General features: G+C 33.3%; 1 protein-coding gene across 1 annotated transcript in view; it reads left to right on the top strand.

The window, feature by feature from the left end:
- The window catches only part of LOC138695860 (uncharacterized), a 138,139-nt gene that overhangs the window by 90,185 nt on the left and 20,325 nt on the right, over positions 1 to 27,629 (top strand). The window contains exon 9 of the mRNA XM_069820154.1: positions 10,989 to 11,141. Within this exon, the coding sequence (XP_069676255.1) occupies positions 10,989 to 11,141 (153 nt within the window). The remainder of the gene's footprint in view (positions 1 to 10,988; positions 11,142 to 27,629) is intronic.

The following is a 27,629-nucleotide window of genomic DNA, read 5'->3' as shown; positions in this document are numbered from 1 at the left end:
GCTTTCAGGTATAGCTCCCTGTAAAGCTGACTTGAATAAATTCTAGGGAAAATTAATTGTTCCAGAGCCAGACATCGAACCTGAAACCTTTGGCTGAGCGCGCCAAGCTCTACCGACTGATCTACCCAGGAGTCGGGATCTTGTAAAGTTCCTGAGTAGCACAGTCGATAGAGCGTTGGCGCACTCAGCCAAAGGTCTCGGGTTCGATGCTCGACTCCGGCACAATTTTTCTCTTGAAATGATTCACGTGTGTATTTTATCTTCCGCCGAAAGTTTACTGTTTTAGTGGGAAAAAAGTATATAAGATTTCATAACATGTAACTTACTCGAAAACTTAAGGAACTGTAGCCTATTTTTCTTGTGGAATAACTCTTCTAGAGTTCTCAGCCAGGTGAGTTGGATAGTTGCTTCCAAGCTTTCGATGACTAGCTCCGCCATCTTCTTCAGGGAATGAAGTGCCGTGGGACCACGTCTAGCCGGTATATAAACGTCAGTAGGGCTGCCCGCTGCGGTCCAATCAGGAGCCAGATCCTAATCCCGATCGCCTGCCGTGTGCTGGTGGCGAAGTGTTTTGATGGCAGGTTTCCATGCTGTACTCAGCTGCAGGCCCCCGTCTCTGTTGAAATCATTGCCATCTAGCTGGATTTCGATGGCTTCCTTGATGACCAAGTCCCAAGTCATCGAGAGCTTGGAAGTAACCATCCAACTCACCTGGCTGAGAACCCAAGAAGAGTTATTCCACATCAAACGCCGGGAATGTCTCAAGTCATACATTGTATCTCCCTTCTTAAAAATGTGAATAAAATGCCATAAAATATTACGTGATTCGAAAACGCCTTGTCATTCGTGTGACGCAGTTAATCGATCTTTCATGAGCTTAGTTTTTTTTTTATTTCTACCAATTGCTTGTTCTTCGTTTTATATAGAAATTCACTATCACAACTATTCTTGCTGAAAAGTTTTACACGAATAAATCTTAGGCTTGGTGTAATGGAGTGTCAATTTTCAGAGACACATCGCTCTTTTCATCTCCAATCAGGGTTCATTTTACAATTCATATGGCACTTGCCATTTTCGTATTCAGCTTGGTACAATCTAACAGCATTATTCCTACAATTTTCTCTACAAAGATTATTAGAAAACACATTATTATTAGAGAGCGAAATAAATCTCACACATCGGTGTTAACAATAACCAAAATCAATGGTTCATGAAGAGTCCATGCCAGTACTGCTTACCTGTGACCTTGGCGCATCAAATTCCAGCGAATATGAAGAAGTCATTCTTCTTTTTAAAGTACGCCTCATTATTTTCTGCAAAAAAGAGACATTTTGATCAAACCATGTTCTTTCATCTTACTTAAGAATATATTTGAATAGGTAATATAAAATATAATGAACGTACTCCATTAGAGAGAAAAGCTAACTTAGGTAAATTTAGCACCCATTTCGGGCAAACTGTGAATTCCAACGAAAAAAAATATTTTTCAGAAATATTTGTTTATTACTAGTGTAAGACATAGATAACGCTCTAAATTTAAATATTAACCTATAACTTCATGTTTTCTTTTCAACAGTAATCGCACTAGAGGTTTTGATTTATCTAGAGAAAATCAAAACTCGAGTGGGATTTAATTGACTATTACACGATTAGAAGAAAGTATATAAAGATTAGAAGTAACAAAGTACTCCAATACAATAAAATATTAATAGGCTTATGAAAATACAACTGTCTTCAAATGTATCAACTATCGAACCTGACGATGTCATATCCAGGCCTTGTACACTGGTTTCTGACAAATAAGTATTATTATTATTATTATTATTATTATTATTATTATTATTATTATTATTGTACCATCTCAACATTACGCTAGATGGCAGTAGTGTTTTATGATTATGTTTTCTTGTTACCGGTATCAGTTGTGCCAACTATGGAATCATCATTGAACTCTGTGGACTGTTACTAGGCAAGAAGGCATTGTTGATTCAGTTTCATTTTTATTAAAATGCAACATTCCACTTCAATTATACGAATCCCAGTAATCAACGTCACTTGACAGATGATTTTCAATAAATCTTAATATTAAACAATCTCTGATACGTGATTATCCATAATATCATATAGCAGAAGCTATAACATAACCTAACTAATATACTGTACACAAGTGTTAGAAAAGTTTTAATTTACGACGATGACATAAAAAATAAACATGAATAATTTTAAAAGGAATAATTATTGAATGTACAATTTTCAAATTTGAATGTGGTTGGTGGTTCAATTGATGTTATATTGGACGTGTGCGTAATAGAAGTGAACTCGTTGATTTAGGCCTACATGGTGTATTCAACTTATTCAGGATTTCCGAATGAATAATTTTAAAAGGAATAATTATTGAATGTACAATTTTCAAATTTGAATGTGGTTGGTGGTTCAATTTATGTTATATTGGACGTGTGCGTAATAGAAGTGGAACTCGTTGATTTAGGCCTACATGCTGTATTCGACTTATTCAGGATTTCCGAATGGTGCTCTTCATTTATTTGTAAATCGGATTTCAGAAGATGCATAGGTATGATCAGTGATTTTTATTAATTCTTGTTCTTGAATGCCAATGAGAGTCATATTTGAAACTGCTGTGCATCGACTGGAGTGATTTGTAATTTTATATATATATTTTTTTTTTTGACGTGCAGACCAGCGCAGTTTCAAATGTTGGCAAACAAAGAAACAAATGCTAGGGACGCGATAAATTAAACAAATGCTAGGGACGCGATAAAATTAAACAAATGCTAGGGACGCGATAAAATTGTGCGATAAGCAGCCATGATTGGTTGAAATACGTCCTTTCGTACCGTTTTATTGGTCAAAAGTAGTATGACGTAGTAAGAGTGTAATAGTCAAAATAAAAATATTTTACAAGTTTTATGTGCATTAAATCTAAATGGTCTTGGCTGGGTAAATAGGTACTGTTCTGTTTCCCTAAAGTTTGCAGCACTTACTGATAGAGAGATCGGCTGTTAATGTGTTTTCCAAGGAGCTATTGTTGAAGAAATATTTTGAGAGCCTGCACTGTAAATTCCAAAGCTCCAGGGTCTAGGGAAGTTTTACTCTGTACTACATCTTCTTTTTTTTAACTAATGGCGGGTACTTGACAGACATCATTCACCAATTTGAAGCCAGTTATGTAGATCAATTTACCGACAGAGCTGTACTATATTCTTTCTGCCATTATTTTCAGTAGTTTGGGTTAATAATTAATTTTCTTACAGTTCAAGTGAATATTTTGACTTAGAAATGTCACAGTCGTTTTGAAATTGGAAAAATGAAGGACATTAACTCATCTGTAACATTCATGACAAAATGTGTGTAACATCCGTGACAAGGAAGGAACAGCTATAAAATATTTATAGGTTATGTTTTTGTGAACTAATTGGATCCCATGAGATTTGCATAGCTTTTACATAGACACTATAAGAATGAATCTCTTTTTGCTTGAGGCAGAGACCTGAGTTTCATACTTTCTGTTAATAAGGTGTGAAGTGAGTTCACAAATCTTGTAACATCCGTAACGGAACCTTTTCTTTATTTTCTGCAATAATAATAATAATAATAATAATAATAATAATAATAATAATAATAATAATAATATTAATAGATTTTATTGAACAACTTTCTTCTGTAAAATAATACTGATCTTCTAAATTATTCTAATAATGAAAGTTGACAAAAATAATTTCACTTTCAATATGCAGAGTTTGAATAACGGAACCTTTTCTTTATTTTCTGCAATAATAATAATAATAATAATAATAATAATAATAATAATAATAATAATAATAATAATAGATTTTATTGAATAACTTTCTTCTGTAAAATAATACTGATCTTCTAAATTATTCTAATAATAAAAGTTGACAAAAATAATTTCACTTTCAATATGTAGAGTTTGAATATACTGGGTGTTTATTTCAAAGTGTGTCATGACGTCACTGTTGCGAGTCAGCGATTTGAAGCGAGTTTTAGCTTTTATGTCAGAGAAGTTGCCTATTAATCAAGGCGTTCAATCTGATCTTGAGAACGTGTACTGTATAACTTGAACATCGTAGCAACAGATGGCGGTCTGTACGGTCTGTGTACTACCATAACCTCTTTCGAACTCTATTTTGCGCGGGCAAATCGTACGCAGGGTATTTGTTATCATCGGTAACGGCAACATTCCACAACACGAATCAAATGCTCCGTGTCCATGTTGACTGTCAAAGTTAATGTCAACAAATACGTAAGTAATCGTCTTAACCCTCTCCCCATATCCCGACAATAAGAAAAAACTCACCTCAGTACGTGTTTCCAAACAGTTCACATTCCTGCCGCTACCGGCAATACCGTAGGTATCGGTAAGTACTCTTCAGAATGAACGCCGTACTTGCCAGGCAACTTCTCTGACACATAGGTAATACGCCTTTGCGGAAGTGTAGGAAGATTGAATTCTCTAGGCTCATCGACTAGCCACATGACGGCATACAGCGAGCCATGACACACTTTGAACTGAACACCCAGTAGTAAAAATTAACATCCGTAACAACTGGATTGGCTGTCAGATGAAAACGATAATATTTGAGTCAAGATGAGGACAATCTATTCGGGAATTAATGATAAAATCTACCGCATTTGTGGTTTGCTGTATTCAAATACTAACAATGATTAAGGTTATTCTCCGATTATTATCTTTTAACTACAGCTCCTCACACATACACACACAAATATGAAATAGAAAGAAAAGAGTGTAAGACGTTGATCCAGTTAGTCCTTACATCGTGACCAGGAAGTATTAATACAAAATACACATGGGAAAATTAAAAGTCTTTTTGTTGACTCATGGAATTTATTTATTTATTTATTTATTTATTTATTTATTTATTTATTTATTTATTTATTTATTTATTTATTTATTTATTTATTTATTTATTTATTTATTTATTCTGGTGTAGTTAAGGTCATCATGCCTTCTCTTCCACAGCACCAGAAATACAAATGCAATAATAGAAATAAAAAGGAAATAAATACACTATAAACAAAGTAAAGTCACGCAAAAATATACGCAGGTTGCAGTCACACAAACTTTAAATGAATGATTGAGTATCATAATTAATTGTATCCTAACTAATTAACTAACATAAATAAGAAACTTGCAATGTTAATCTAGAGAAAAAAAATGTAAAAAAACACAAATCAACACTTCTAGCAATACCTAAAAACATTAAATAAGAGAAAATTTTCCAATTTAATTTTTAATTGTGATAAAGTCCGGCAGTCCCTGACGTCATTAGGTAACGAATTCCAGATGCGAGGTATTTCTACAGTGTAGGAAGATGACATCCTTCAAAGCGATGGGGGTCCTATATTGAAGTAATGAATGCATTATCTGAAAAATTAGTCTCAGTTTGTTGCTATTCATGTCCTTGTCTCTCAATGACACTATTATCCCGCAATTACAACTCTGGCATTAAATGGTTTAGGTTCGCCACAGAATACGCCCCGTTACAGCAGCTTGTGTGGTAATTACTATCAGTTAAAAATATTTACCAGGGACAAACACTCATCAATATATTACATTCAATTACAGTGAAATGCCGTTAGCAAAAGTATGTATCGACTTCCCTGAAATTGGTACGTGCATTCAGTGATTAAAGGGCCATTCACAATGAAAATTAAACATAAACATAAGCACATAAACGTATGCCACAAACATAAGAAGCCAGGCATCATTCACGATGTAGTTTTAACTTTAACATAAAGATATAACAAGCGTAGATGTAAATTATAGTGGATTGATACATTGAATCAGAGGAGAATTCAACAGGGAGACTTTTAAAACCTCTTACAGAAAGTGAGAGTTGATGATTTTATGATGTAGAAAAGATTTGAGGGAGGTGGTTTGTGATTCTGAGGACTGGGTTAACTTTGCCCTGGATAGGGTCCGATGGAGGGATTATGTTAGGCAGTAAATGAATCGCCGGATTCCTTAAAAATAGTTAGTTAGTTAGTTAGTTAGTTAGTTAGTTAGTTAGTTAGTTAGTTAGTTAGTTAGTTAGTTAGTTAGTTAGTTAGTCAGTCAGTCAGTCAGACAGTCAGTCAGTCAGTCAGTCAATCAGTCAGTCAGTCAGTCAGTCAGTTTAACCACGCAACAGTAGCACAGATTTCTTCTTCTCATGAAACGACGTAGCACTTTATTTGTTGAATTTAATATTGAAACGATACAAACTGCATCCACATACTAGCATAAAAGACACCAATATTTTAGGCTATAAATGTCAGCAATAACAAGTATAATTGATATCTACTTTCAGAATTTATTAATTTCCTGTGCGATTTTTACATACGTTATGTTTTATGTTTCTTGTCGTATATACACGGGTTTTCGTGACACAAAATAATACATTTCTCGTCAAAGGATTCCATATTGCGTGTGTCTAGCTATCATCACGGCCAATAGATCGAAATGTAACTTGTATGCAAAGCCCATTAAACAATCAAAATACGCTCTCCGATTGTGCGATGTTTCCAAATCACTTAAGAATAAACATGAAAGTTTGGGGTTTGCAAACTTTCAAGTTAACGTCTAACGGTAATGTTAATGTCAGTGTTTATGTGAATCATTGTGAATGATCCCATTCGGTAACCTGACTACAAAATTTTTTGTTTATGTTTAATTTTCATTGTGTATGGGCTTTAACTGAGGTTAAGCTTTCGTAATCCATCTCGAGATTTTAACCGAATTCCTTTCTTACAGAACTTTCATCATTATGACACTTTACTGTAACAGAAATAGCCAAATTTAGTCGCCTAGAATCAAACTACACGTTATCCAAAAATGTAATTTGTTAGAAAAGGCGAAAAACTAGTGCAGTTAGACTCCAAAATGTGATTTTACTACTGAAGTTAAGGCACATAAATTCCAGTTTGACTCCAAACGAGCAGTTTATCACATTCCCTGCATAATTCTACACTGAAACATACCTTTATTATTATTATTATTATTATTATTATTATTATTATTATTATTATTATTATTATTATTATACACAGTCATTACTTTATTTTTCCATTAACACTAATATTCAGTCTCTCTTTTTTATTACACATATTTTATTATTATTATTATTATTTTTTTTTTTAAGTTAATACTGATTGTGTATAGGGTAAACTAGGGTCTGTTGGACAGTCGGGCATGTTGGACACTCTGTACTTTAACGTGTTACCTCGCCACTTGTGGTCACCACATTCTGCTACAAGTCAATGACGGAAGTACCCCCACTCATTGCTACTTCCGTCATTGACTTCTAGCTGAATGTGGTGCCCACAAGTGGCGAGGTAACACGTTAAAGTACAGAGTGTCCAACATGTCCGACTGTCCAACATACCCTAGTTTACCCTATATATTCAATCTCTCTTTTTTACTTTATTATTATTTTTAAGTTAATATTTGTATACCGGTATGTATTTTTCTGTATGTGATTTGATCCTGGTTGAGTGGAAGAGAAGGCCTGATGGCCCTAACTCTGCCAGGGAAAATAAAACTATTATTATTATTATTATTATTATTATTATTATTTTAAACAGTCATTACTTTATTTTTCCATTAACACTAATATCTAGGTAATTGTCATTGTCTCAATGTAACCCGTGCTGTGCTCATCATGCTAATTGTACTATTCCTTTAGTTGTGAGATTATTCTTTTTTTTTAAGTTAATACTTGTATACTAAAATGTATTTTTCTGTTTGTGATTATGTATTCACTCTCTCTTTTTTATTATATATATTTATTATTATTATTATTATTATTATTATTATTATTATTTTAAAGTTAATACTGTATTCAATCTCTCCTTTTTACTTTATTACGTTTATTATTATTTTAAGTTAATATTTGTATACTGGTATGTATTTTTCTGTATGTGATTTGATCCTGGTTGAGTGGAAGAGAAGGCCTGATAGCCTTAACTCTGGCAGAGAAAATAAAACTATTATTATTATTATTATTATTATTATTATTATTATTATCATCATCATCATTATTATTATTAAAATATGTATCATACTAATTTTAATAATTATTTGTGCTATTTATTTGTTGCATTTGGTCAATTGATTAATGTAGACTATTATATTGATTGTATTTCATCTCACTGCCATTTTGTATCATTCATTCTCATCATCATTTGTTGTTTTGTTTTGTTTTGTATCTTGTGCTAAACAGTAATTGGCTTTGTGCTGTTGTTTTTGCACGTTAATATTCTAAATAAATAAATAAATAAATAAAATTATTATTATTATCATTATCATTATTATTATTATTATTATTATTATTATTATTAATTCCATATTTCATAATTTGGAGGAAGTGCAGTTTGATTATACTCGACTCAATTAGCTATTAGAATACATTTTCTTTTGACATTAGTGCTAAGCCAATATGTTACAAAACTTGATATTGTTGATAATACTATTTTGTTTACAATTATCAGGAATGGATGCTATTAATGATGTTTAGGCCGATTTACACTTTGAAGAAAACAATATGAGGAGCTCTATAAAAGTAGTGCTGTCGATCAATCAAAATATTTAATCGATTAACGATTTGAATTTAATCGATTAATCGATAGATTAATCGAGCTTTGATCAATTTGAAAAAAGTTCTAATATGCTGTAATACACAATTATTGTTAAATTTAATTTGTGTTCGGTCATAAGCATAAGTATAAAATGTTGCACATCTGTTTACACTGTATCGTTATATTACAAAACAATACTAATTTAGTTATTTACTAACATATTTATTATGTAGGCTTATAATTTATTGTGTCAATTTCTCCAGGGATTTTTGAGACAAACACAAATAAAAAAATATGAAGACTCATCTAGTTAATTCTGCTTCATCCATGATTTTAAACATGTGAGCGCATTCATATGCTCCGAACTAAGTGCAGCTCTACGTTTACTAACAATGTTTCCTGCATCACTAAACACGAAAGAACTTTTTTCTGTCAAGCACTTCTCCACGATCGTTCAATTTAAATCCAAACTTTTCACGAGTTTACCTCTCTAATTCTTATATAACATAATGAAGTTTTCACTTTTCACAGAACACAGAAATCTGATTTTTTTCTTTAGCAAACTAAACACACAAGCTTCGTCTACAAACTAGGTAAAGAAACTGCAGTGGCCAAAACAGCAGACTGGCCCATATTGTAATCGGATTACAAAATTTTAGAAAGAGAAGAAGATAGATACTCTCTCACTTGCACACAGTGTAGCCATGGCTAAGGGGTGAGGGGACAATTCCAGGGAAGTATGTGCTTCATATGCTAGGAAGACGAGCTGACAACGAGGTGTAAGTTTCCTTGGAAAACTATAAAACTTAATAGAGATAGACCAAGTCACTGCCCTCATATCTCCATCTCTTTCTGAAGTGATTGTACAAAGATTTGTTCTAATCTACCTGCTTTGCAGTTACAAAATAATTGTACTATTGTGCTATGAAGTAAGTAATTACTGAGAGATGAATATTGGCGGAATTTTTAGTCTGAGTTTGAAGTAACAAAATAATAATTAATATCAAGTACGGTAGATGAGGGGTAATTGTAAATAGGGGGTAATTATAAACAAATTCTGTGAGAAATACAAAACTGTCAATATAAACATTTTAATTCGCGGGAATATTTAAATTAACATGTTGGCTAACCTACAGAGCAGTTTGGCACCAAATAGGAGTAACTGCTTAGTTGTGAACGAATGTTTTGTAAGAGTCTACAAAAAAAGTTGAGAAAGAATTTTGCTTCACCTTCATTTTTGGCATTGTAAGTAAACGTACAGTGCTATTTTTTTAAGAATATGTTGTTTTTATGAGTAATGTATAGCAATTAACGATTATTACAATGGTTTTGAGATTTTCCATAACCTCAGTTCATTAAATTATGACGTGTTTACATTTGCCCCATAGTTTTAATTGCTTGGAGCTAATTGTAAACATGTTTACTATGATTACATTTCGTACTCTTCAATAATCAAAGAGACCCCCACCCAACTACACTGTAGAGGATTTAGAGAGGGTTGTCACAGATGTGAAAAATAGTAACTACAGTTATCGTGAAGCTCAGGAGAGGAACTGAGTTCCTATATCGTCATATATCATAGGTTAAAGGGACGAAATGTACCAGTGACCAAAATTGGAGTTGGAAGGAGCACAGCTCTATCTTCTGAAACAGAACAAAAAATGTTCAGTGTCTAATAGCTCGTGCGAAAATTGGTGTTTACAATTACCCCCCTGAAAAGGATAAATGTAAACAGGTGGGGTAAATATAAACAAGTAATTAAAATATGAAAAAAAGTCAACCTTATTATTTTAAACCCATTTTCAGGGAAAAGAAAGGTCTAAAATTAAACACAATGTTTCTTTGTCATGCTTACCGTTACTGAGGGTTGTGTAATGTTGAAATATATTTGAAATCAGTGAAAAGTGTTTACAATTACCCTGGTCTACCCTACAACCGATTAATTTTAATCGACTCGATTATTAGATTAAATATTTTTGATCGATTAATCTTAACAACAGAAATTGATCGATTAATCGATTAAATCCCATAACACTACTTTAAAGCAATAAACTTAATATGTAAATTTTGTGGGTTAAGCCATTTGTGAGCTGAGCGCACCATTTGTAAAGAGGTTTCAGAAGATATGTGCTTCCGAAATTAATTTCAATATATATAGCCATTAAGTAATTTTTCTTTTCTTCTTGCCACTTGTAACGATTGTTATGTGTAACATTCAAACAAATGGATCCCCATAAACGTTGAAAATTGTACACATGTTTATATTAACTTTTTTCGTCAGAATAGTCCCTATTACAACCTCCTAAAATATTTACTCTTCCTCCAAAATCACCCTCTATATTAAGAAATAAACACTTTTGTTGGCTGTGCAGATACTATTCATTAACTGGAAAGGAGAGTTCCATGCTGACAAAGGAACTGCTAGAGGCTTGCACACTGTGGAGCGGATGGGAGAGACGACCTTTGCTAGTGACAACTCATCAATGATGCATTTTTACGGGACCCTTGGATTTGAACACGTAGATGTGAGTATTAAATTACATTTTTGTATATAGCAAGTAGTACAGGCCTAGTATTTTGTTTTAACTTCGCTTTCAACTAGAGAAATTTTTAGCGTCTCACATGGGTGAGAAATGGGCGACAAATTTCGCCTGAAGCCTTTCCGGGATGCACAGGTATAGTACTCTTCGGGACGATCAAGTTATGCTCAGGACTTTATCGCCCCTTAAATGAATCGCTGTCGGCTGGTTTTCAACCCGCAAAATTCGCATGAAACGTGACCACCGAAGACAATAAATCTTGCAGGTGAAATATCACGTTCTTAACATAGATAGGCCTACTCAGTGTAAGCTATTCTTTCAACAAATTGTATTTTCCTAAAATTTTATTTACTCAATTTTTAGTAGGTAATTTTATGATGCTTTATCAACATCTTAGGTCATTTAGCGTGTGAATGAGATAAAGGTGACAATGCCGGTGAAATGAGTCCGGGATCCAACACCGAAAGTCACCCAGCATTTGCTCATATTGGGTTGAGGGAAAACCCTGGGAAAAACCTCAACCAGGTAACTTGCTCCGACCGGGAATCGAACCCGGGCCACCTGGTTTCGCGGCCAGACGCGCTAACCGTTACTCTACAGGTGTGGACGCTATAAGTAATTATTATTATTATTATTATTATTATTATTATTATTATTATTATTATTATTATTATTATGGTGACTTATTTTGTGGGCAATAAGAAGTATTTTATGGTAGGTGAATTAAAGTTAGTCATGCGCCCAATGGTAATGTTCATGATCATAAAAAAAAGAATAGGAATAAGTGCATCAAAGTAGACAGTAAACGATTTCATTCTTATATGTGTTGAAAGTGATAATTCAAGAAAACCTTGAAAAAGGAAAAATGCTTACAAATGCGGAAAGCGTAAAATTTGATTATGAAACCTATAACACCCGTTTTATTTCCTTACCTCTAAATCATACCAGCACAAATAGCGCTCAACGAGCGCGCGCGCTCGTTCGGAGCGGGAGAGTTGTGTTTACCGCTCGCCGAAACGGAGAGGAAGATACGTCGGAATGACATAGACTTGCTATAGGTAGAGGAGAGGGAAACGACCACTCAGTTATATAGTGGAGTGCAGTGTGTAGGCCTATTCTAAGTAACTGTTTCACGTTGCTTACCTACTGCTACAGTACAATATGGAGGAATCTAAAAGACGGAACATAACATTTAACGATTTACAGCTCGAACTTATTGATATTCAATGTGACCTAAGGGCTAAAGATCGTTTGAATAATGCTACTAGCCTGGTTGAATTTTACAAGACTAAACATTAGCAATAATATCCACGACTACACAGGCTGTCTGTGAAAATGATTGCTATGTTTGGCTCAACATTTATATTTGTGAGCAACTGTTTTCTATGATCAACTTTAATAAAGGCAGACATCGAACATCTGTAACTGATGTTTCATTACGATCAGTAGGCTACTGTTCCTTTCAGCTGCCAACAGCATAAAACCTAGTTTTGATGTACTGATAAATAAAAATATAACAAAATGATATTGTACATTTAAGTAGCTATAGAATTTCTATTATTTCTGTAAAATAAATATTTCTTTATTAATTAATAATCCAAGATAGATTTGCAAACACTGAACGGGAATTCATTTCATAAACACTCGTAATAGTACTTTCTTTTGTGTATATTTTGTACGAGATCACCCCTTCTTCCAGTCCACCCTTATACAGAGCGCAGCTAATATCTGCATTCCGCTCATGAGCTGTGAGCCGGCTCGGAGAGCGCAAACCTTGTGCAGGCTTGCTCTAAATGACATTTACTTCCGCTGCTGTTATGAATCTATTTAAAAATATCGTATTTTATTTCATATGGTAGGAAACCTGCATTAGAGCCTGTTTCTATTTTTGCCCACATAGGACAGCATTACAGATATTTTATGCCATAATAGTGCTCTTGATTTACTACTTGTATAAAATAACGAGCTAAGCTTTAAACGTTAATAGAGTTACGATAAAACTGTCTCGAACTATAGTTTTGTATTTTCTCAGCTCGTTTCACAACAGAATCAACCTAAATTGTTCGAAACCTTTCAATGACAAGGCACAGCCATGTAGCTGTTGTTCGTTTACAAGGACCGCCAATTGTCAACTTGTTTTCACGGAAGCCAAAAGGTTACGCCAGAATTCCCGGAATATTTTATATGAATAAAAAATTGTATAGCAAGCCTTTGCCTCAATTGTTTCGAACTTCAAGCGAAAAAGAAGTTAATAATTGACGCAGCAGCAACACGCAATCCCCAACAGCACATACAGGTTGAGTTCCAGAAACTCGTGGAAAATACAGTCACCATCCATCAAATTAACAAACAGAAAAAGAATGCTCTAAAACCAACTAATTGTAGAGAAAGTGTATGGCTACAAAAAACGTTTACATAGCCATGTAATCATTTTGTCGTGTTAAAGTTCTAATGTATTATCATTAGCATTATTATCATAGACATATAATAATTACCAGTACCGGCGTAGCTCAGATGACAAGCGTGTTTGCCTACTCATCCGGAGCTGCGTTCAAGCATGGTTCCGGTTCCCGCTTAAGGGGTTAGGTACAGTTTACAGCAGTAAAATTTTGGAAATATTCAAAAATGTTTTTCCTTCATTACTATATCTTGTACAATAATGAAAATTAGTATGTGTAAAACACTGTCATTCTGCTATATGAAAAATATTTTTTTACGATTATAAGAATTATTTATATACTTTTTTTTTTCAAAATTGAAAATGGTGGCAGTTCACTGTACAGTGATGAAGCGTTTCTCTCATAACTCAAAAACTATCCAACATTCTGTGATAAAATTTTTGTGTGTATTTATGCATGTCATATCTACAATATGATGAAAAATCACTTCTCTATCTTTGATAGTTTGTTTGATAAAAAAATACATTCATTTTTAAAAATGGACAAATGCTAGAATTTTTTCTAACAAAAAATAAAAAAAACGCTATTTATTAAGGAATGTAGTTGAAAGAGCATGACATTGTAAACATGAGTTTCAGTAATAAAATAAGAGAGAGAGAGAGAGAACATGAAAATGTTAAAAAATTTATGAGTTATGAGGGAAACACTTTATTACTGCACAGTCAATTGCCACCATTTTGAATTTTGAAAAAATACATAAATAATTTTTTTTTAATGTCAAAGATATTTTTTTTTCATATAGCTGAAGTAAAGTGAAATTAGTATGTGTAAAACACTGTCCTGCTATTTGAAAAATATATTTTTACAATTATCGAAATTATTTATATACTTCTTTCTTTCAAAACTCAAAATGGTGGCAGTTCAATGTACAGTGATGAACGTTTGCCACATAACTAAAAAACTATCCAACATTCTGTGATGAAATTTTTTGTGTGTATTTATGCATTTCATATTTACAAAAATGATGAAAAATCCTTTCTCTACCTTTGATAGATTTTTTGATAAAAAATAAATTCATTTTAAAAAAAGGTCAAATTTTCTTCTAACAAAAAAATAAAAAAAAACATTATATATTAAGGAATGTAGTTGAAAGAGCATGATGAGTTTCAGCAATAAAATAAAAGAGATACAACATGAAAATGTTAAAACGTTTATGAGTTATGAGGAAAACACTTCATCACTGCACAGTGAATTGCCACCATTTTCAATTTTGAAAAAATATATAAATATTTTTTTTTAATCTTAAACATATTTTTTCATATAGCAGAAGCGGAGTGAATTTAGTATATGTAAAACACTGTCCTCCTGCTATATGCAAAATATATTTTTACGATTATAACAATTATTTGTATACCTTTCTATTTTTCAAAATTCGAAATGGTGGCAGTTCACTATACAGTGATGAAGCGTTTCCCTCATAACTAAAAAACTATCCAACATTCTGTGATGAAATATTTTGTGTGTATTTATGCATGTCATATCTACAATATGATGAAAAATCACTTTCCTACCTTTTGATAGATTGTTTGATAAAAAAGTAAATTCGTTTTAAAAAATGGTCAAATACCAGAATATTCTTCACGAAAAATAAAGAAAACATTAATTGAGCCGTTCAGAGCAAAAGTGGTGTAAATCAAAATTGAGTAATGAGGTTTAAAGTAAAAACTCTGTAAAATGCAATGCAAAGTAGCAATTAATATGTCCTTCTTGTTATCCACTGGCTACTAATAGTTTAAATAAATTGAATATTAATTGCTACTTTGCTTTGTATTTTACAGAATGTTTACTTTAACCCTCATTACCCATTTTTGACTTACACCACTTCTGCTCTGAACGGCTCATTTATTAAGGAATGTAGTTGAAAGAGCATTATATTGTAAACATGAGTTTCAGCAGTAAAATAAAAGAGAGAGAACATGAAAAAGTTAAAACGTTTATAAGTTATGATGGAAACACTTCATCACTGCACAGTGAACTGCCACCATTTTGAATTTTGGTAAAATATATAAATAATTTTTTCTTTAATCTTAAACATTTTTTTTTTCATATAGCAGAAGGACAGTGTTTTACACATACCAATTTTCATTATTGTACAAGATACAGTAACGGAGGAAAAAAAATGTTGAATATTTCCAAAAATGTTACTGCTGTGCGCTGTACCTAACCCCTTAAACTGATTACCTGGTTGGGTTTTGACATTATTAATGCTTTGAAATCAAACTCACACAGGACGGAAACGGCGATATAAAGATTGAAAGGTAATCCATTTCGAGACTACAAATTCGTCACTAATAACACGACTAAAATAAATGTGATTTCACTCGATAGGGTATACGAGTACGACACGAGCATGGCCTTGAGTTGGCACCACGCATGCGCGATGCGCTGGTGTGGACCCGCGGCGACTGGCGGTCATTTTGAGCGTGGGCGAAAATTTCCGGGCAGTACATCTCACGACACAGATGTGCTAGCGCGCTGATTTTGATGTCAAATGAAAGATCTCGTCTAGATCTATCGATTTAAGCCAGAAGTATTCACGTAAAATCCACGGCCGTTTTCCCGACACAACCAAACACTGATTTTTTTCAACTCTAAAGGGAATGTCAGGTAACGACATGACTAAATCTTGCTCTATCTTGCCAAATACAAACTCGCTATCATCAATGTCATCGACTCTAAATAACATTGTAGTTGATACAGAGTCGTTAAGTAACACATTAGAAATTTAAAAATACTTAGCACAATGTCCATCAAACGGAACAATTCTTTCACGCTGGAACTTAAGAGTATGATAGGTATTGTCATGTTTGTATGGCATTCACATAGTGTGGTTTGAAAAGGGCGCGTAAGCGGCTATGGTTATTTGCGCCCTTCATTCACAAAGAAGTTGTAGATCATGAATTGGCACCTGAACAGGCACAACGCAGAGTGAATATCTGTTGTCAGCTATTGGATAATCCCATGGATGATAGATTTATCAACAGTAATCTCACTAGAGGTTTTTACTTTATCGATAAATCTGCGAGTGGAACACGATTGGAAGAAAGCATATAAAGATTAGAAGTAACGAAGTACTCCAATACAATAAAATATTACTTGACTTACGAAAATACAACTGTCTTCAAATGTATTATTGTACCATCTCAACATTACAAATATTAACTTACATTAGATGGCAGTAGTGTGTTATGATTAGCTGTTTTCTTGTTATCAGTTGTGCCAACTATGGAATCTGCATTGAACTCTGTGGACGGTTACTAGCCTTTACTTGTCAAGAAGGCTTTGTTGATTCAGTTTCATTTTTATTAAAACAGTTGCATTCCGCTTCAATTATCCGGATCCCAGTAATCAACGTCACTTGACAGACGATTTTCAATAAATCTTGGTATATTAAACAATCTCTGATACGTGACTATCCATAATATCATAAACATAAACTAAATAATACAAATAAGTGTTAGAAAAGTTTTAATTAGGGATGATGAAATAAACAAGAAACGTTTTAATTAACGATGATGAAATAAAAAATAAACATGAATAATTTTAAAAGGAACAATTCTTGAATGTACAATTTTCAAATTTGAATGTTTTAGTGATTGGTTGTTCAGTTGATGTCATATTGGACGTTTGCGCAAAAGAAGTGGAACTCGTTGATGTACATGGTGTATTCCTCAACTTATTCAGGATTTCCGAATGGTGCTCTTCATTTATTTGTAAATAGGGAAGATGCATAGGAATTCTTGTTCTTGAATGCCAATGCGAGTCATATTTTAAACTGCTGTGCATCGACTGGAGTGGTTTGTAATTTTCTGATTTTTTTTTTTTTTTTTGACGTCCATACCAGTTCAGTTTGAAATGTTGGCAAACAAAAAAACAAATGCTAGGGTAGTGATAAAAATAAACAAATGCTAGGGAAGCGATAAAATTAAACAAATGCTAGGGACGCGATAAAATTGTGCGATAAGCAGCCATGATTGGTTGAAAGACGTCCCTTCGTACCGTTTTATTGGTCAAAAGTATTATGACGTAGTAAAAGTGTAATAGAATAAATGATGACTAGAGTCCTGCGTTTGATACAAATTAGGTGTACCTCGATCATACTAGCTTCACGCTGCGGTCTCTTTCCGCACGCTCCAGTATTTTGTATTTAGATCTATTCGTGTACCTGTGAGTATAAGCCGGTGTATAGTAGGAATAGTACTTATATACAAAATACCACTTGAATTTAGTAACAATAATGACGAAGTATTTATTTAAAGGCAGCATATATGCAATAAAAGATCATTTTTACCACTGTTAGACAGGATTAAAATTTTTCAGGAGCCATACGCTTTGTTTTCAGGAGTCACTACATTTTGCCCACACATTCAAAGAGAAAACTATTTGAGCTATGTCAAAATTTGCGTAAAATTAGTCATTTAAAAACCGTAAACCCTTATTTTTGCTTCATTAATTGTCCATTAATTTTAATGTATTTTCAAACGGGTCACTTGAAATAAAATTCAGTAAATGTAATTTTTAAAAGCAAAAAAATGTAAAAAAAAATCGGTTTTAACTATATACTGTACTACATACAATTAATTGCAGTTCTTTCCTAAACGATCTGTAGCCAGCAGTACAGCAGCTAATTTTAGATTTATACATTAACAACGGCACACACGATGTTTCGCATTTGCCATTAAATTAATTTACTCTTGGAAGTAAACACATTAACAAAACACACGTGATCGCAGCGCAATTTCCTGTTTAAATGATGAAGAATTACTTAATTTATTGAAAATAAGCTAACAAATTAAGTTGCTCAATATTACAGGCCATCTTGTAACGTTATGACTTACAATAAAGCGAATAAAATAATATAATCGGTACGCTTTACCCACTGAGATATCCTTAGTTTAATAAACAAAAACAAAGATACTTATTTGCGGTAATTAGTCCCACTACAAGAATTATAATCGTGGAATTGCTAAATGGAATAAACAAGTAATTTTAGAACGAAAAAAATTTTAATGATCTCATAACTTACAGATTGAGCAGCTTTCAAAATAAATGCTATCTGCAAAGGCCACATGTAGCACTATCATCGCCGTTCAATCGAAAGTATATATAATATCGATTTTCCACACGGCCTTCCTAGAACAGTATGTAGGACCGCGCAATTTAATTGTACGAATCATATTCATATTCATATTCTTTATTTGCCTGAAAGTACAAGAATACAAGAGGCCTCGTCAATGTGTTAATATAAAAAACAATATGTCAATATTTAAAACATTAAAAGAGTAAAAAAAATAATAAAATTTAACTAAAATACTACATTATTTTCAAAAAATTCATTCATACTATAAAAGGGTTTATTTTGTAGCCATCTCTTAAGCTGAAGTTTAAATTGTGTTTCATTAAGTGCCTTTATATTTGTAGGTATCTTATTATATACTTTTATTGCACTAATTACATAGCTTGATTGTGTTTCTTGCAACCTGACATGTGGTACGTTTAATTGATCATTATTTCTGGTTTCATAGCGATGCAGATCAGCTATACTTGTATAATTAGTAATATTCTTGTTTACATTCATTAAAAGTTCAAAAATATATAGATTGTAGATTGTCATAATCTTTTCATTTTTAAAAAGAGATCTACATGATAGTCTGGGTGGGGACATTGTTAAAATACGAACTGCCTTTTTTCTGCAGTAACAGAATGTTTGGAAGGTCGGAACTATTGCCATATAAACGTAATCCATATCTAATAACACTTTCAAATAGTGCATAGTAAACTTGTTTTAAATAATGTTTGGGAATCTAGTTCATGATACTTCTCAAGAGATAAATTAATCTAGAACTCAAAGTAACCTTCCCTAATAAATCTGACTAGTGGCTTGTGCAGCAAATGCTGCAAACTAAGTTCATTAGACGTTCAAATAAACATTTTTCAGATTAATTTTCAATGAAGAATACCAGACATTCTGAAAGTTATTTGCTTCCATAATAATGAAACATACTCTCTCTCTCGAGCCAATACTGAAGAGAACCACGCATATAAATATCTACACCACACCGCCATTAAATATATGAAAAAGACCCAACCCCACTTGATTAATAACTTTAAAAATACTTGATTTTTAATAATATTATTATCTTACGTAAGTTTTATAGCTTTCAGTAACATATACTATATAGCCGCCACTCAGTAAAATATAAAAATCAAAATCTAATTTAAGTTATTCTCTACATCTACTTATATAACCCCAAAACGTTTCACTTTCATATCATCAATATAGCATTAATATGTACAATTAATGAAAAATAGTCACATCACGGCATTAACTACAATAATATTCCATTTTTAATAGTAATAATGTCATCAAACCACCTCAAGTTTTGTAGTTTTTAATATCCAATACACAGCTGTACCCAGAAAATTACACACCACAGAATCGAACCTGTAAATTATTTTTAGTAAGTTAAGTCTTTAATAACCAATTTAATTTGAGCTCTAAATATGTCAGCATTCTTGCAGATTATGGCCTTCGTGTATTATTGTTTACTGTAGTATGTGTTTTGTTTTATTCTGAAATGCAACATGGCCGGCTTGATGCTCGCTTCGCTTCTCCTGAATGCAATTAGCTAGTTCTCAAAACTGACGACAGGTGGATTTTGGAAAATAGGAAAATTATGTAGGAAAATTGACATTTCACTGAAAACTACTATTTTTCCGAAAAACTTTGGGTTCAAAGCTTCAAAATGAGGGACCATTTATTAAAATCCGTTCAGCAGTTTTCCGTAATTTCCATTACCAGTTCAAATTTTATATATATATATATATATATATATATATATATATATATATATATATATATATATAAATAATATACTGCAAAAAAATATCGGCTAATGATTTAAACAAAAATTTTGCTCATGAATCACAATATTGTCTATGCTGATGCAATTAATTCATTGCTTTACAGTAGTATTGACTGTTTTGTTATATTTTCATTAATTTTATTACACAGTATATTGTTCCATATCATACTTATATTTTATAGATTATTAAGTACTTTATTAAATATTCAGCACATCTCCACTGCTTCGTAACAACACCATATTGTAACACATCAGGGAAAAATGCTCATTCCCTCACAAAAATACGAGTGTTTTCGTAAAAGACTACCATTTTCCCCGGACAAAAATACAATAGCCCTATGGCTTTGCTATAAAGTGGCAGGGGTGAATGTTTTCATAAGAGATGAGTATTTTTCCTGGATTAAAAATACAACATGGCTTTGCCAGGAAGTAGCGGTGATGTGCTCAGCATTTACCATTTTACATTTTGATAAAGTTCTTTCACATAAAACGAGTGGAAGAAGCAAGAAAATCTAAATACGTACGTTCAGTGTGATCTTTTTTCACTTTGGTAGACGATGAAACAAAATTTGCTTGCTACTATATGTGATATTTGTAACCAGATAATATGTTATAGTTAATGATTTATAGAAAGTTTCAATTTTATACAGGCTTATATCAATTCTCATTTTGTTTTACAGATCTACTTTAGATCTACGTGTATATTTATCATATAGAAATGTAGCAATTGTTGTATAGACAGGGCATGTAGCACGTATGTGCGAATCCAGAAATGCATATAGAGTGTTAGTTGGGTGGCCGGAGGGAATAAGACCTTTGGGAAGGCCGAGACGTAGATGGGAGGATAATAAAATAGATTTGAAGGAGGTGGGATATGATGGTAGGGACTGTATTAATCTTGCTCAGGATAGGGACCGATGGCGGGCTTATGTGAGGGCGGCAATGAACCTCCGAGTTCCTTAAAAGCCATAAGTAAGTAAGTAAGTAAGTAAGGAATTGTTATAATGCTGCCGTACCAGTCAGCATGAAGTGAATACATTCCAAGTAGAAACAATTAATGTAAAGACAGTTGATACAATGATAGTGAATAAATTAGGCCTATTTTATTGTCTTGTTAAGCAACTGAAGAAAGTGCCAATGAAAGTTGAGAAATTTCATAGTCTGACATTAATAATTTCACGTACTACCATAGATAGGCCTATTAATTTAACCTTAAATGTATATTACATTTGTTTGGGTTTGTAGAATGCAAGTTACAGTGTATATTTAATAAAATTATACCTCTCCTAATTAATTAATATTATTAGGCACTTCACCTAACAAGTTGTACAATAAATTATAATATTCTACGGTACCAAAAGCAGGGTAAACTTATCTAATTCCGTGACTCATGTAATTCCGTTATACTGAATATAATGAGTATCACTGTATTATGTGTACATGACAAATTGTTGATAGTTTGTTCAATGGATAGCAGCGCTAATCAGCTAGCGTCTCAAGAAGTGTGGACTTCTGGGAGCAAGTGCACTGCTAACAGGAAGTCATTTCTTAGTATGCCATTCCTAATAAGTGTGGTTTGAGTTGTCCTGGTGTCGTATCCTAAAATAGGTTTTAAAAAACAGATATGTGTTTAATTATACGCATAAATAAATATATATTTCTATAGAGATTGCTTTGAAGATTTGGAATGTGTATACAGTTCTCAGTTAACTTATATGATTTAGTCTATAAGCCTTAAGTTGTCTGCACAATTTCTTAGGATCTTAAACATTCGGCAGCCATTACTGTATCACGGAATTAAGTGAACAGAATATGAAAATTCGTTAAATGAACGTCACATGGCCTGTACGACTAGTCATCATCTATATTAATTATATCTGCTTAATTTTAAAACAAATTTGGATATATAAAAACTTTTATAATATTTATTTATAGTAATTAGATAATTTATGTTAAGTAATAGAATATTAACGCCAATTAAAATGAATAAAATTATGCATATGATATAGCCTACATATTTAATAATGGCCATCTTTACGTAGGGATCAACGCGTCTGTTCTCTGATCCGCAAGTGAATTCGATTCTCAGAACTCTCAAGACATTTTTAGTCAGGAACTAATCTGAAGCATTATCTACCCAGACTCTTAAAGATAACTAAATACTAACTCTCAACTAAGGGATGGATCAATTGTGATTCGATGCGTCACTTTGTGAAGAACATCCCTCCAAGCAAACCTATCCTTTTGTTGATAGACTCGCATGGAAGTCACGTAGGTCGAGAAGTGTTGGCTTTGGCGAGAGAAAACAAGATCATCCTCTTCACCATGCTCTTTCATACCAGCCATATTCTGCAACCATTAGACGTCAGTGTTTATCGTCCCTTGAAGGAAGCTTGGAGGAATGAGTTGGAGAACTTTCGTATGACGAACTCTAATGTTGCACCAACACGATTTGACTTCCACAAGTTGTTCAACGTGGTATAAGAGAAGGCAATGACACCAACAAGTATCCGTTCCAGGTTTTATAAAACGGGAATTTATCTATTCAACCCATCTTCTGTGACAGATGAAGCCCTTACAGCTAGCAAGTTAACAGACTAGCCAACTCCTGGAAGCCACAAACGCAGGGTGAACTTCCAGAAGAAAGACATTTCTCAACTGCCTGTTTCATCACAATAAAATGATTCTGTTCAGCTGCTTGTTTCAACACCAGAGAAACGTCAGGCTGTAACAGATTTGTTGTAAACACCAACATATGATCCATCAAAGAAAAAGAGATCGGTTAACCTCAAAATAGATGTCAGAGCCAAGTGCCTTACATCACCAACTAAATCTCCAGCTGATGCTTCACCTTAGAAGTCCACAAAATCTTCTCAAGGAAAGCCATCCACATCACATGCCTGTTCTAACGATGAAAATGGGTTTGTGGAGTTTTTAATGGATCCTATAATGCTGACGTCAAAAAACGAAATGGTGAAAATTGGATTGCTTGCTCATTCTGTGAGAGAACATATCATGAGAAGGTCAAATTGCAGAAACTGATGGTGATATTTTTATGTGTGATAGTTGTGCCACTTATGTTGCTGATAGTGATGATACAAGCTGATTTTATGAACAATGAATAACGTTCATGTTAATGTTCAAAATCAAGGTGTAAGCTTATTGTCTTTATTTTATGTAAGCTATTGTGTCACGGAATTAAGATTACAGTGTCACGGAATTAAGTGAAATATCACGGAATTGAATGAAATGTGAGTTATGCTTTTAATTATTGTTTCTCTCTAAGTAAACACAACTATCAGTTATTACTTCACGGATTGTCATATTACGATGTTTGAACAAATGTTTACAGTAATAAACATTATTATTTTGTGTCTTCATATGGAAATAATATTGTGACAGCGACGTGAGATTCGAACTCACGACCAGCGTCCCGCGAAAGCAGATCGCGCGGAGCACGGAGGAATGGCGCGCGGCGAAGAGGGGAAAGGGCCAACGCGGCGAGAGAGTGGAGCGAGAGTGCGCGCGCATCGGGTGCTGGTAGAGAGGAGAGGGCTCTGGCTTTTTCTGGAGTGCCATCTCTAGAGACGCGTGGAACCTTCGAGGCTACGTCGCTGTGGTTATAAATTACGGACGCGAAGGAACGACAGCAGTTTTCAGTTATTCAGTCAGTGAGTAAGCCAGAGCAAGCAAGCCAGACTTGTGTGCCGGAGTTCGACTCGAGTGTGCGTCCGCATCTGCGTCAGCATCCGAAGGCCTGAGTTCGCGTTAGTGGACCGCAGTTGGAGGGACCTGAGTTCGAGTGCAGTGGACCGCAGTTGGAGGGACCTGAGTTCGAGTGCAGTGGATCGCAGTTGGAGGGACCTGAGTTCGAGTGCAGTGAACTGTCTCTGAAGGTCTGTGGTTCGAGATACTGTGAACGCCAGTGACTGAGATAGAAGAACTGTGAACTGAGAACTGATAGTTCTGATTTGTAAATAGTGCTTTGTAAATATTAGTTAAGATTAACAGTTCATTGTTGTTCGTACTAGTCCAAGTAAATTGTCATTGTCGTCAGTGGAGTGCTATAACGAATACTGTGTTGAGTGAAAATTCCAATTGTTGACGAGAGCGTTTAAGGCGAATTGTAGAAAGGAATTATTGTTGTGAGGAATAAATTACATTGTTGTTACTAATAAAATTCACAATATTAATAAAATCTTATTATCACGGAATTAGATGAGATTACTCTAATGTACAATAGGTCATAAATTGTAATCCATACTGGAGAATCGCTGCTTAAAGATGTAAAACATCAAAAGCATAAAAATAAAAGTCCAACTGAATTATAGTCAAGTCCTATATGTAAATCATATTGTAGTACATATTCGTAATTTATCACTTATAACTAGAGCTCGGCGTAGCATGAAATTTTGAGCAGGGGAAGCTAACTCAAGTTGTCTTTCATGCAATATGAGAAAATGTATTACAAAGATACAGTCTTAAAATAAATAGTAGTCAATGTCAAGTCAGCAGTCGAAGATTGGTTGGAACCTCGTAACACCAATAAGGCATGACCTCAAATGGTACGTAGTAAAATATGATTTCACGGTTTACACATATCTCTAACAAATAGACACGTATAGTATAACATTAGCTCACTCCCTGTCATACTTAGAGAAATCACAATATTAACGGTCAATAGATACAGGATTAGTATAATTACATAAGTATGCGTCTGTCTTTTGGTTGTGTCCTTCATTGACAGCAAGGGAGTCGGTCATTTGTTTTCTAAATCACACTTTTGTTCGTAAGTCAGTCTTGATAATACAATTGTCCTAAAAAAATCAAGTAAATTAGTGTCAGGAACTGTTATTTCGCTCATTATTTATTATATCAGCCACAATGCACACTAACACTTCAACTGAACACAACTGACGAAAAGGGATAACTCTGAAACTACTTATTTTAAATGTTAAAGCTAGCTTTTTGCGAGCCTTGCGACTAGGGCAGTTTAGTTAGAAAGGGATGGAAAATCTGCGGGGTAGATTAAACAGAAGAAACCAGTCTGCTTGGAAGCTGGTGTGTGCAGGCTTCTTGTTTACTGTTGCATCACAAATCATCCTGAGCTGCCGCATCACAATATTTAACGCATAAATATAAATTCTATTAAAATTAATAAATAATTTTCTCCATAAACTGCAGGTTTATTATGAAATTATTATTAACTGGGGGAGCTAAGCTTTTTAGCTTACATTGACGCTACGCCACTGGAGCTAATATCGGGAAAATGTGACAAAAAAGAAAAAAATATTTACTTATGTTCCTATTACGTTATATGAATATAAACAATATGCAGTACGCATCAGTATAAATTATGTTATCTCGCCAACTGCTTAAGAATTACAGTAGCCTACACAATGAGATTCATTCCCAAGTTGTCCATCACAAATGTCTGACGATTATCGCGGAACACTGCCTTGAACTGGCGGAAAAAGAGCGCCCTGGCCATTGAGAAACAACATGCACTCCCTAGAGATATGTTTATGATTAGAAACGAAAACCGAGGCAGCTGATGTTTATGAAATTATAATTTCTTTCTTAATCAGCGTTATGATAACTTATAAGGCACTCCTAAATGACACATCACTGTTTATGTGTGTTAGTTACAGTACAATTTTTAGTGGTGGCAGCTCTTATCGCATGCGGTGAGAGGAAACTGCAGTTCCACAGGTTGACAGATAGGCAATTCCGAAAAACGGTTGCCAGCTGTCACGCCTAAGCAACTTCGGGTATTGATTAATCTGAAAAGAGGCTTCTGTCGAAAATTATTTGAAGAAAATTTAATTTTTATATGTTTTAAGTGAATATTTGAAAATATGTATTTACATAAAAAATTTCAAAATAGTTTTCATGTGAAATAAAATTAAAAATATATGCTCATGCGAGTTTCTATTACAGTGCAAATAAAATATTTATTTATCTAAGAATCCTAGCCTTACATATAACAATTAATTACAATGCCCACTTCTGTTACAAATTTTATTTATGATTGTATAAAAATATAATTACTAAATATATTAAAGGTACTGTAATAACAGGGCCGGATATTTATGGAAATCGCGAAAATCACGTCTTAATAGATATACAATAGATTTTTCCTAATCTTTACGAATTAAGCGATTCTGATCAATAAGATTCGGATAAAACAATCGCGATAAAACGTGAAATAGAGTTCTAATAGCGAAATATGAACACATTCGCGAATTATTACTATTGCGTCGTTTTATAGCGAATTTCATATTCTGAGTTTTTTCACTTGAATTTGTCATAATATCCAAGTAGGTTACATTACATGGTATTCCAGGCGTTCTGATTACATTAGTGAACTCAAAAGACGGAGAAGTCAACATTTCACTAATAATTTGAAAGTGTTAATTTGAGGGCTGCAAGGTTTTTTTTTTTTTTTTTTTTTTTTTCATTTTTAATGAATATGTATTAAATACAGTCTCAATCCAACAAATATTGTCTATTGGCCATACCGTACCTTTACCAGAATCCAACGAACCTTTAATGTTAATTATTTGGAAAGTAATATTCATACTGAATGAATACTCCAATTAAAAAATAATTGTATTTTCCAAAATTTCCATTAATCTCCGCCAAGAATACAAATCAATCTCCAACAATATTCGCCGATAACAATTTAAAAAAAAAAAACAAATCATAAAATTTTATCTTCATAAATGCCTACCCCTGGTGATAACTATTAAGGTTCAAAATTATACTAGTGGCTTGTGCAGCAAATGCTGCAAACTAAGTTCATTAGACGTTCAAATAAACATTTTTCAGATTTATTTTCAATGAAGAATACCAGACATTCTGAAAGTTATTTGCTTCCATAATAATGAAACATACTCTCTCTCTCGAGCCAATACTGAAGAGAACCACGCATATAAATATCTTCACCACACCGCCATTAAATATATGAAAAAAACCCAACCCCACTTGATTAATAACTTTAAAAATACTTGATTTTTAATAATATTATTATCTTACGTAAGTTTTATAGCTTTCAGTAACATATACTATATAGCCGCCACTCAGTAAAATATAGAAATCAAAATCTAATTTAAGTTATTCTCTACATCTACTTATATAACCCCAAA

The sequence above is a fragment of the Periplaneta americana genome, chromosome 3 (genome assembly GCF_040183065.1).
Source record: "Periplaneta americana isolate PAMFEO1 chromosome 3, P.americana_PAMFEO1_priV1, whole genome shotgun sequence".
Lineage (NCBI taxonomy): Eukaryota > Metazoa > Arthropoda > Insecta > Blattodea > Blattidae > Periplaneta > Periplaneta americana.
This window is presented reverse-complemented; position numbering and strand designations above follow the sequence as displayed.